Raw genomic sequence first — 13,139 nt, forward strand, 5'->3', positions numbered from 1 at the left:
CTCAAAAAATTTGTAGACACACATCAATATTTGATGTACAACATCAAAAAGCTTTAGCCCCTAATTTGACCAACATTAATAGAAACAAAAAAGACAAAATCTGATGTGAATAGTGTCAAAGTACTATTCACCCAAACGTATCACTATTCACATTCGAATGTGTCTTTTTTGAATCTCTCAATGTACATCGATTTTTGAGCTGATTTTTTTCGTAGTTGTAGACATACCTCGCAGGAATGTTTTCAAATAATTTAAGATTTTTTTGAAATGTATAAATATGAATTTTTGAGATTTATCTCACGATCTCACCTAATGTGAGATCTCATACAATTCTTCCCTCCCTTTACATGGTTCAACGTAGTCAGTCGACACTACAATCCTTTGGCCACAATATCAATAACCAAACGAAATAAGGTTGGAAAAAAATCCCACACCCACCCTCCCAAGTCGCCTCCATGAGGCGATGGGGAGGAACCCTAGGGTGTGGACGCTAGCTCCCTACTTCGCACCCTCCTCCTCCCACACCGCCGCTAGCGCCGGCAAGGCCTCCTTGTCGCCTCACCGACAAAGTGCAAGGTGGCGTTGCGGACGGGTGGCATGGTGATGGCGCGATAGGCTGGGTGTAGAGCATGCTGGCGAGGTGGCGGGTTGTAGGTGGCAGCAGCGGTTGCTCTGCCCTACTGGAGGCGCGGGCCAATGGCGACTAGGGGCGCGGGTGGCTGTCTCTACATGGGTTGTTGGGCGGTGGGGTGCCAGTGTGATGGTGGTGGCTCTCGCCAGTGGCGGCCTAGCCGGTTGGCTTCGTTTAGGCGAGCTCGGGCGCCATTGGATGGTTGGTGCGAGCTCTCTCTGTGGGCATGCGGTCTTCACGATGATGACCAGATGGCGGGCCATGGTTGGTGGTATTGGAGGTCGAGGCGTTATGGCGCTCCGGAGGCGACAATGACCGGCACCTCCGAGACTACCCCGGCGGCTAGACGGCCGACTGCCTGGACGCCCACCTGTCCAGATATGGAGGGGCCAGATCCGATGGGGCGCCGGCCGATGCCCCCTCCCAACCTAGTAGTGTTTGTCCGCAGTTGCCGGGTGGCATAGAGCCTCCCTGTGTGGCTCGACGCGCCTTTGCTACTGGGTTAGGGGTGTGTGCTATTGTTTTTCCTTCCGTTGCAATCCACATAAAAAAACGTGCATTGTCTTTCCCGCGAGCGTGTACACCCCGAGAGTCACCTATGAGCACCCCGAGCAGGTTCGAAACGCCGGCGAGCCAACGAAACGATAACGATAACGAGCCACCGACGTCAAAACCCCATCAATCCCCCCAGAACCGCAGAGAGCCACGCTCACTCCATCGACGAACTCCCGTCGACGTACCCGGAAGCCCGAACACGTCTGTCCGTACAGAAAAGCCCCCCGTCTCGATCAAAACCGTAAGCAGCTCGGGTCACATCACACGATCACATCGGCCGCATCATTCACTAACCAACACGGCCATTTTTATCGTACAAGCATCTGATCAGACGGAGCAACCTGCCTGACGACTCTCATCTCAGCCCAGATAAACAAACATGGATGTGCGTCTTACGTACGTACTCGAGAGAGCGTGGGGGAGTCGCGCCAGGGCCGGCCAATGAGCCGCCCCTTGGAGGCCCCATCGGCCGCGCCTCCAAAAGTCAGACCTGCCCCGAGAGGCCGAGAGCAGCTCGGCAGCATGACTCGCGAAGCACTACGCCCGCCTCCGTGGCCGTGGCCATCTCCGTTGACCTCGCGCCGGATAAACCTATGCCTAGTATATTACCACGGCGACGAGCCATCCCCAGGCCGGCCAATGGGACGCTAGCTTCTCCGCCCTTCCCGCCCTCCCCCGCCCCGCTCCGGTCGTCTAGGAAAAAAGTCCACGCCACGCCCGGCCAAGCGCCACGGCTCGGTTGTTCCCCATGTTGTTGACGGCGGCGGAGGCCTCGCTATGATCATCAGTTGCCCCCACCAGCGGGTCGTCATTTCGGCGGGAGCCGTGCTGATCGCCGTCGTGCTGCTGCTGGCTGGTCCGGTCGCCGGCGCGTGCGGCGACGGGGAGAGGGAGGCGCTGCTGGCCTTCCTCGACGCGCTCTCGCCGCGGGCTGGCGATAACATCGCCGCGTCCTGGCGGGGCTCGCCGGACTGCTGCGCGTGGGAGGGCGTGGGCTGCGACGACGCGGGAGGCGGCGGCGGCGCGGTCACCAGCGTCTCCCTCCCCGGCCGCGGCCTCGGCGGGACGATCTCGCCGGCGGTGGCCAGGCTCCCCACGCTCGCGCACCTCAACCTCTCCGGCAACGGCCTCGCCGGCCCGTTCCCGGCCGAGCTGCTCGCCCTGCCCAACGCCTCCGTCGTCGACGTCAGCTACAACCGCCTCTCCGGCGCGCTCCCTGACTTACCGGCCGCCGCCGGACGCGCCCGCCTCCCGCTGCAGGTGCTGGACGTGTCGAGCAACCATCTGTCCGGGCGGTTCCCGTCCGTGCTCTGGCGGTTCACCCCGGGCCTCGTGTCGCTCAATGCCAGCAACAACAGCTTCGCCGGCGCGATCCCGTCGCTCTGCGTCATCTGCCCGGCGCTCGCCGTCCTCGACGTCTCCCTCAACGCGTTCGGAGGGCCCGTCCCGCCCGGGTTAGGGAACTGCTCGCGGCTGCGGGTCCTCAGCGCCGGCCGCAACAACCTCACCGGCGAGCTCCCCGACGACCTCTTCGAGGTGACGTCGCTGGAGCAGCTGGCGCTCCCGTCCAACCGGATACAGGGCAGGCTCGATCGCCTGCGGATCGCCAGGCTGATCAACCTCGTCAAGCTCGACCTGACCTATAATGCGCTCACCGGCGGGCTGCCGGAGTCCATCGGCGAGCTCACCACGCTGGAGGAGCTCCGGCTCGGGAAGAACAACCTCACCGGCACCATCCCGCTGGCGATCGGCAACTGGACCAGCCTCCGCTACCTGGACCTTCGGTCGAACAACTTCGTCGGGGACCTCGGGGACGTTGACTTCTCCCGCCTCGCCAATCTCACCGTCTTGGACCTGGCCTCCAACAACCTCACCGGCACCATGCCGCCCAGCATCTACTCCTGCACGTCCATGACGGCCCTGCGCGTGGCCAACAACGAGATCTCCGGGCAGGTGCCGCCGGAGATCGGCAACATGCGAGAGCTGCAGTTCCTCTCGTTGACCGTGAACTCTTTTACTAACATCAGCGGCATGTTCTGGAACCTCCAGGGCTGCAGGGACCTCGCCGCGCTGCTCGTGTCGTACAACTTCCACGGCGAGGCCCTGCCGGACGCCGGCTGGGTCGGCGACCACGTCAGCCACGTCCGGGTAATCGTCATGGAGAATTGCGGTCTGACGGGCCAGATACCGTCGTGGCTGTCCAAGCTGCACGGCCTCAACGTCCTGAACCTCGGCGGGAACCGCCTCACCGGCCCGATCCCGAGCTGGCTCGGCGCCATGAAGAGGCTCTACTACGTGGACCTGTCGGGCAACCAGTTCGCCGGAGAGATACCGCCGTCGCTGATGGAGCTGCCGTTGCTGACGTCGGAGAAGGCCATGGCGGAGTTCAAACCGGGCCATCTGCCGCTCGTGTTCACCCTGACGCCGAACAACGGCGCGGAGGTCAGGACGGGCCGCGCGTACTACCAGATGTCCGGCGTCGCCGCCACGCTCAACCTCAGCGACAACGACCTCTCTGGCGCGATCCCGCGAGAGGTCGGGCAGATGAAGATGCTGCAGGTGCTCGACCTCAGCCACAACAACCTCTCCGGCGGCATCACGCCGGAGCTCAGCGGCCTCGCCAAGATCGAGATTCTTGACCTCCGCATGAACCGTCTGACGGGCTCGATCCCGCCGGCGCTCGCCAAGCTCCACTTCATCTCCGACTTCAACGTTGCGAACAACGATCTCGAGGGCCCGATCCCGACGGGCGGGCAGTTCAATGCGTTCCCGGCGGCGAATTTCGCAGGGAACCCGAAGCTTTGCGGCCAGGCGATCTCGGTCCGCTGCAGCAAGAAAAGCGGAATGGCGCCGGGCAAGTCTTCGCCGTCCAAGACCATGGGCAAGAGACTGCTTGTTGCCATCGTTCTTGGAGTCTGCTTCGGCGTGGTTGGCGTCGTCGTCTTGACCGGACTCGCCGTGATCGCCATCAGAAGGTTCATATCGAACGGGTCCGTCAGCGACGGCGGCAAGTGCTCGGAGTCGGCCCTGTTCGACTACTCCATGTCGGATCTGCACGGCGACGAGTCCAAGGACACGATCTTGTTCATGTCCGAGGAGGCCGGCGGCGGCGACCCGACGAGGAAGAGCTTCACGTTCGTGGACATCCTGAAGGCGACCAACAACTTCAGCCCGGATCAGATCATCGGAACGGGGGGCTACGGCCTGGTGTTCCTAGCGGAGCTGGAGGGCGGCGTGAGGCTGGCCGTGAAGAAGCTCAACGGCGACATGTGCCTGGTGGAGCGGGAGTTCCGGGCGGAGGTGGAGGCGCTGTCGGTGACGCGGCACGAGAACCTCGTCCCCCTCCAGGGCTTCTGCATCCGCGGCCGGCTCCGGTTGCTGCTGTACCCGTACATGGCCAACGGCAGCCTCCACGACTGGCTGCACGACCGGCGGCCGGAGCAGCCGGAGCTGGACTGGCGCGCGCGGCTACGGATCGCGCGGGGCGCCGGGCGCGGGGTGCTGCACATCCACGAGGCGTGCACGCCGCAGATCGTGCACCGGGACATCAAGTCGAGCAACATCCTGCTGGACGAGTCCGGCGAGGCGCGGGTGGCGGACTTCGGGCTGGCGCGGCTCATCCTGCCGGACCGGACGCATGTGACGACGGAGCTGGTGGGCACGCTGGGGTACATCCCGCCCGAGTACGGGCAGGGGTGGGTGGCGACGCTGCGGGGCGACGTGTACAGCTTCGGCGTGGTGCTGCTGGAGCTGCTCACCGGGAGGCGGCCGGTGGAGATGATGGCGGCGGCGGGGCAGCCGAGGGACCTCGTCGGGTGGGTGACGCAGATGCGGTCGGCCGGGAGGCGCGCCGAGGCGCTGGACCCGCGGCTGAGGCAGGGGAGCCGGCCGGGCGACGAGGCGCAGATGCTCTACGTGCTCGACCTCGCCTGCCTCTGCGTCGACGCCATCCCGCTCAGCCGGCCGGCGATCCAGGAGGTGGTCAGCTGGCTCGACAACGTCGACACCATCGGCGCGTCCTGACGTGCTCTGTGTAGAGCGAAGATGGAGCGCTCTGCGGGCAGAGATGGTTAGAGTTTTGGGGCGATGGATGGAGTCGATCGATGAGATAGAAAAATCAGAATCAGAATTCAGAAAATGGCGATGTTCTTCAGGCAAATGACTGAATGAAGGACACTCCACCATCCATAATCACATTCTGTCCCGTGGACTAAAGCAACATGGACTAATTTCTGAACCCTGATTGGTCGAGGTGGAGTTTTTTTTCTTTGAAAGGAATGCCTATTCGGCGCACTTTATTTCAAAGCCAACAGAGTTACATCCTGAATTACAAGAGGTAGTAAGAAACTAGGAGGAACATCATCCCAAAAATATAGAAGACTTCGACTCATAAGAGTGTTTTGCTAAGTGATGTGCGACCAAATTTGCATCCCGCTTACAGTGTTGGCGGTGGAGTATAGTTACATAGGTTTGCCACGAAAATGGATGGAGCATTGCTCTTTATTTGGCGAAGAGATGCCCTGGTCTCTATATCGATTGATGCACATAATCATCTTTATTGTGAACTTTTAATCCATACACAAGTGTAAAATGAAAATAAAAAAGAATAGCATGGTATATCAGGGCCAACCAAAAGCAGAATGGATTACATTCTACAACTCATGCATCGTAAATTGTATTGTTAGACAATCACCCAATTTAGTCGAACAAAGTTCAAGCTACAACCTCCAAGTGGCTACACCTAGAGACCAAAATGAGCTTCAAGAACTTGATAAAAACAGTTGCTTGGTTAAGAATGATGTTATTGCAGCAGTTCTGCATTTCCCGATATGGGGCACATACCCCCCCCCCTTCCCAATCTAAGCCTTAAGTTGAATAACAATCCCATAGAGCCATCCCGCAAACATAATTGAGATTGAGCTACGCGGGAAATATTGAAAGCCACAAACATAACTCACCATGAAAGCTAAGCGAATGGGCATGAAAAGGCAAACGTTGAATTCGTCTCGTTTGATATTTCCTTACAAAAATACCCCTTTACACATGTAGCATATAAATATCTTCATCTTAAGTGGAACATTGAGCTTCCAAATGATTTTTCTAAGGAAGTTATAATTGTCACTTAGTATCATGCACAAATGCAGAGATTTGATAGAAATAGTTGTTGATGCATGATGCTTCCAAATGAACGCATCCTTGTCATGTACTAGGTTGAACAGTGCACCAAATGAAACCAGATTGTCTATTTATTGACGGTTAACGCTTGTGAAAAGCCAATACAATGGTATCTTGATACGAAGTCTGCCATTAGAACATGCTTTCGTTGAAGTATGTTATATAGTGATGTGTATTGCTTGGGTAATAGGTTATCACCAAACCGAGACTCTTCCTACAAGTGTATATTGGTACCATTACCCACCATGAATCGCCACATGGTGCATAAGTCATCTTCGACTCCAATGAGCCCGTTCGAGGAGGGTGAGCTAGTGGGTCTTAATTATATTGACCTACAACATATGTTTAGAATGGAGGTATTTATTATTAGCAACTCTTGCCACAATGTATCTCCAATTAACAACTTAAACAACTACTTAGTATGCATTTGTTTTCATTTTTGTGGTTCTCTATATCTGCCCCACCTTGAACTTTTGATCTATAGATTACACTACATTTAGTTAGATGGTTTTTCTTTGTTTATGCTCATCACTATACTAAGACAATATGGATCTGTAATAGTCCACTATTTTTGGGATAGACGCTTCAAAGAAAGACAAGGCAAGCAAGTGAGTATTGCGTGAGTGAAACAAGTCACCCTCCATATGATAGAAAGATGCCTTTCCAATGGTGAAGGTTTTTTTTTCTCCAAGTGTTCTTCTACACCCTTCCATTCTTTGTTCAGAAGCGTTCAGTAATGAATGGGGATACCAATGTAGAAAAAACTAAAGGAACTATCCTCACCACCAAAAGGCTTTAAAACGAGTCTTAGATCTCTCTAGTTTGGCCAAAAAATAATATTACACTTTTATGAAAATGTATTTTTAGGCTGGGAACTGCTGAAATATACACTATACATGATAAGAGCTTCACATTGACAACTTTTCCATGTAATTTTCCATAAATATGATGGTTTCATTAGCATTTTGTAGTATAGACACATCTCAACCACGAGATGTGTGATCAAATCTACGTACCTGACAATCCATTAGTATGTGGGGATAGCTGGCATTTTGACAGCAATATTATAAAACAGGTGGGAACAACCAGTCCCCTTGCCGCACACCCTTCCTCTTCGGACTAATGGCAAATGTAGTCATTAACATTAACTAGAACATAAAAGCGCGCGTTGCCATGCCCGACCATCTTGAAAATATTATGTTAGAAATATTTGAGAAAATAAAGTAAAGAGATCCGACTGACAATTCCGCAATAGGTACGAGATATGTTCAAAGTCTTGGTTATATAAGATTTGACATTATTTGATTGCATACATTAGCATAGATTTGTTCAGAAACAATAGAATAGATAATTGAAGATTCAAACTCAAGATTGACACCGCACAACACATGCTTTACAAAAGAACCACGGGAGGAATTGGAAAGAAGCCTTATGTTGGGTTAATATATTGTCCATGGAGCATACATAAAATATGACGTTTGGCACTCTGAATGGTCTGTTTCGAGCTAACTAAAAGCAGCGTTATCATTCGGATGTTTGAACTACACTACAGATGCAATATTGAGAGCAAGATAAATACGACAAGAAAAAATGCATATGGTGTAACAACCACATCTATGCAAATATGTGTTTTCTCAAGCATAGGTATGCAGAAATCATAGGTATAGTGTAACATACTACAATAGCTAATTTGAAATTTATTCGGCAGAAAATAAATTTCCGTCAAAATTCTTGAAATGAAGCTAATACTACAGTGCACTAAATTGAAGCTAATAATTACATTGGTACACGAATACACACACACACACACACACACACACACACACACACACACACACACACACACACACATATATATATATATATATATATATATATATATATGTATATATATATATTTCAAGCACATATATAAGTTGTTGCCCAACAGTACACAGATTGTAAACATATGAACAGGGCACATATTAGAGATAACAAAAGAGCATTTAAATGACTATTTGAAGAGCAGGAATTGTCAGAACTATATATCAAGATGGCGTGGATGGAATGGAGAATAAATGTAAATTTACATGATGTACCTGAGATATTCAGTTGGTTAGCTCATCCATCTCCTCATCACGCGAATCAAAGCGCAAAATTTCAGTAGTTCCTGCACATGCAGAAACAATTGAGTATTCTTTACCAATGAAACAAGTTTATTTATCGAAACAAGTTTATGTCACGGAAGTAAGCTACCAAATCTTAAAGCATTGAAGAATCATGGGCTATCACAGCTGCAAGAAACTAATGCACATAAGTACACACCTGCAGATTTATTATATAACAAACCAGAACTAAGAAAATCCATTCTTTGTATTCAGTGTTGCAGAGTAAATTAGAGACAAAAGATGGCCCTTTGGAGTTCCTTTTTCCGTGTATGCATGAGTCTAGGATACAGTGGAGCATGGATCCATGAAAGATCTTTGGATGTTAAACAAAAATACGACTCTATTTTACAATCCGAAGTGAAATTAATTAGCCGTCCATCAGGATCGAATGAATCTCGATAGGAGCTCACCAGTAGCAGGGGAGTGGACTTGAACGAGAGGAAGCACCACACCATGAGCTTGCTCTTGGATGCCAGTGTGATGCCATTGTGAGCATTAAGGATGGACTGGTAGTTTACATGCATTTGAATAAATGTGTTATAGATGATATGCACAATGCTGTCTATTTTTTTTTGAGAGTACGTCAAAGACGTACCGTATTTTTATAAAAGGGAGAAACAATGATTACAAGAGACCGTGACTGACAACAAACGCCTACACGGGGACAAAAACTTAGTACCACCATTCAACGTCATGAATTTCTCGGAAAAAAAAAATACAACGTCATGAATAGAGAAAGGCTAGTCCATCCAAGCAAGACCAATTAGGATTACTGTGAGCAGTACAAATAGTGGCGGAGCGCTCCGGTGGGCGAGGTATGGCACCTGCCATACCTTGATTATTGGCAAAAAAAAATTTATTCGTACGTATCTATCACTCGGCCGCTCGAGCCTCCAGTCCTCAACCACAGCCAGGCAGCCAGCGGTGGCCTCGAGCCCTCGACCGCAGCTGGCTCGAGGGCCCTCTGCCCACGACCCCACGTCCCCTCTGGTCCCACCCACCTAAAAAAAAGAAAACGAACGACCCAACGGCGACCACGCAGACGCAGTCCACGCTCCGTCCCTGCCCACTCCTCTGCTCTGTCCCTGCCCGAGACCCAAACCTAGCTAGCGCGGCGGCGGCGGCTTACCTGGCGGGCGCGAGGTCGCGAGGACCATGGCACCAGGCGGGCGCGGGCGGCGGAAGGCTGGGGGCTTGGAGCCTTGGAGGGCGGCGGATCCAGCGGCGCAGCAAGCGACGGCAGCAGCAAGCGGCGGCTTCAGCAGCAGCTCCGGCGGCGACTCCAGCGGCGCGGCGGCTTCAACGGCGGCTCCAGCAGGCGACGGCCACAGTCGGGGTTTGGGATTCAGGTGAGACCAAGTCTGGCATTCATCCCACCGAACACGTCGAGTCTGTAGTCTGTACTCTGTACTAATTGAGTCCTGCATATTCAGTTTAGATGTAAAAAGACTAGTAGCTAGCTGTGTCATTTGACACAGCCGAGTCTGTACTAAATACTAATTGAACCCTGCTTATTCAATTATTGAACACGTCGTACCTGTATCTGTGCCTGTCCGAACTCTGAACTTTGATGGGCAGTAGCGTTTTTTCTTCTGTCAAAGTGTCAATTCTTCATGGACAGAAAGGCACTGACTAATAAGATGCCTAACCGGCTCAGTTTTGTCTAGATTGCTAGAAGATGGAAGGAAAGGGAAAGGGACTAGTAAATCCAAAGAAAAGAGGAAGAGGTAATTTCTCATTTTTCTGAAATTTTGTAGCAATTTTGAACAGCCTTAAATTCAACCATATTTTAGTGATATATTAATCTTCTCATTGCAGATTTGAAAAGGTTTTAGGTTGTTTTCCTATTGAGACATGTCTACATTTCCATTGTATTTGGTTATTCGTTCGTAGTGTGTATTGACTCTTTGATTCGCATCAAAAAAAATCTTAGTGAGACTTCGTCACACCTTAATTTTTTTCCGTGGTCCGCCTCTGAGTACAATATGTGGATGTGTACATGGAGCTAATCTCTGCATCTAGTCATGTACGTGGAGCTAGTTAAGCTCAGCAAGTCTGCATCTAGTGATCTACACGATGAAGTCACAATCACAGTGCTCTAGAGTACCTAGAACCTGCTCCCTGATCGAACCAATCTATCCACTGTACAATCTCACACAAGATTCACCCATTAGGATGGCCAACAGTCAAAACCCGCCGCACAGCACAAGAGTGGAAGGGTAGGGATTGTGTGTGCGTACTTGAACGCAACAACGTAGCAGCATGCACCACGGCCAATGTATAATTAGAGGAAAAGTAGGATGGGGAGGGATGTTGATCTAGCGAATGAACGGGAGTAGGGCAAGAGGAGGCTGGAAAGGGGCGGCGGTGATGGGAAGAAAAGTCGGGTGAACACACGCGGCGTGGGGAGAGAGACGAAATCGTTTACCCACTTTCTGGGCCTGGGTTATGTACGTTTTCTTAGGTTGGCGGCCCGATTAACAGGAGAATGCCCAGGTCAACCTGTGGAGCAGCGGCCCGGTTACCGTGGGTCGCATGGGTTGTGAGGGGGAAATGCTCGGGCGCGAGGGCTGAACGACGAAAGATCTGGAGCGTTCAGTGGCGGGATCCGACGGCAGAAGGTCCCAAATCGCTGTGGGATGGCGTAGCTAGCTTCATTATACTGTTTCTCAATGCCAACACTTCCTCATTGTACAAACAAGCAATCCAATCACACCATTTTGGTCTAAAATCTTTCATGCACAACATTTGTTGGAGGAAGACCATACTTTGTCGTAGACCTTCTAAAAATTAACTTTCAAGATAGCCTCGTCGTATTTCTTCAAGGCAAGCTTATGGTTGGTTTCATGGAGGACCACTACCCCCTCTAGGATCCGTCTCTGAGGCATGAATGTTGTTTGATAAAGTCTAATGAAATTATGGGCTATGACAATAAAATACTTCTACCAACCTTGGTGAACATTTTAAAGACTTTTAGAAGGCACAGCAGGCGATATTGTTGAATTTATATGTAATCCACCTTTTTTATCAGCAAATTGATGACACCAAACTCAAGCCCAAACTAGGGTAGAGCCAATGAGCATGGCCATCAAATTAAATTTAATGACCTCCCAACAATTTTGTTGGGAACCCATAGGGCCCCGTAGCTTTGTCTTCATTGAAAACGGCCTCTTTAACCTCACTTGTCATGAGTTGGGCAATTGCGATATCATGTTTTCATTCGGAGAATGGCTGCAGGATATAAGCCGTATCAGATTCATCCATTGAAAAAATTGGGCGCCGGTTCTCCAAGCAATTGCTCGTAGAAGTTACTTCCTCTGTTCCATAATATAAAAACGTTTTTGACACTACACTAGTATACAAAACGCTCTTATATTTTGGAACGGAGGGAGTAATGATTTATACCTTGAGTTGTGCATCACCAATAGTCGTACGATCATCCGAAAACCCATAAGAGTGGACGCGCTCATTCTCGTCCGGATATGGGCCGCGTCAGGTACTTTCAGATGTATATACGTTGTGTTTAAATGGGCGGTGGGCTTTGCAGGTAGGACGGGGCCCATGCGATTAACGGCGTAGGCGCGGACGTCCTGGACCGACATGTGCCTACGGAACGGTTCACACCTGACATCCCACACGGCACGTAACGGATAGGACCGCTGTCAGCAAGTACTCTTCTCAGCTAACCCATCAAACAATATTTCGGAGAGCACGCTGCGTCAAATCCCCGTACACCGATCAAGAAAAATAATAATGCAAAACGTACGTGTAAATGCAAATTAGCAGGTACATGGAAACACAACATCGTGTCCCCGCCCAATACAGCACATGCAATGCAACTTGGCACACCTATACTTGGGCACACTAACTACAGATCACGAGATTAGATACATAAACTTTTGGGTAGTAAGGGCATATGCAAACCCGCAAATTTGTTTCGACATCCGTCCGCGGACATGGGACCAGTCCATTGATACGAATGTGTGAGCCGGCCATCCAAAGCTAGCCATATATGTCTAGTTACATTTCAAATAAAATTCGAAGAAAATTAACATGTTTGATTCAAACTCAAATAAATAAGATTTTTTTTACTTAAATCCGAATGCTTTTCATCTAACCCGGAGCAATTTTTTTTACATTTAGACATTTTTCTATTAGACCATACTCTAAACATAGAGTAAAATGATTGCTGGGGCCCATTTCCCATCTCTGGTTAGCCATGAGCCCGAAAAATGAAGCTCCACCCCCTCCGCTGACATGTCTTCCCCATATTCAACAGCCTGCTTGTCGGACTGCCGGATGCCCTGAAGGGATATGCTCAGCAAGAGGGGTTGAATAGCGTCTGCTTCCCCCATACCCCTTCCATATGTCCAGCAGCGCCGCTCATTGGAGTGGCCTCCGCTTCCGTGAAGGACAGATCAGGGTTGGTTTTGAGGGTGGGTGATGACGGTGGCCTGCCTAGAGGGCAAGACACCTGTTGTGCACATCGGCGACGAGACGGCGGTGGTCTTCGTGGGACCCAAGCGGTGACGGCCTCCCATGATCTACTTTTCCTTACTGTCGACGGTGGCTGCTGGTCAATTCATTGATCTCCACGACGCTAACTTCTTTCTCCATTGCCAGCGCACGGT

At 51.0% G+C, this 13,139-nt stretch overlaps 1 protein-coding gene across 1 annotated transcript; it reads left to right on the forward strand.

Annotated features, from left to right (window-relative positions):
* Positions 1-1,629: 1,629 nt before the first annotated feature.
* LOC125521630 (tyrosine-sulfated glycopeptide receptor 1-like) lies at positions 1,630-5,425 on the forward strand. The gene has a single exon (XM_048686692.1). The coding sequence runs from the start codon at positions 1,964-1,966 to the stop codon at positions 5,207-5,209; it is 3,246 nt and encodes a 1,081-aa protein (XP_048542649.1). The 5' UTR covers positions 1,630-1,963; the 3' UTR covers positions 5,210-5,425.
* Positions 5,426-13,139: the final 7,714 nt, after the last annotated feature.

Source organism: Triticum urartu, chromosome 7, assembly GCF_003073215.2.
Source record: "Triticum urartu cultivar G1812 chromosome 7, Tu2.1, whole genome shotgun sequence".
In the NCBI taxonomy this organism is placed as follows: Eukaryota; Viridiplantae; Streptophyta; class Magnoliopsida; order Poales; family Poaceae; genus Triticum; species Triticum urartu.

Bases quoted from the DNA above. Each gene is read 5' to 3' on its own strand.
- LOC125521630 (XM_048686692.1), top strand. From the start codon at position 1,964: ATGATCATCAGTTGCCCCCACCAGCGGGTCGTCATTTCGGCGGGAGCC.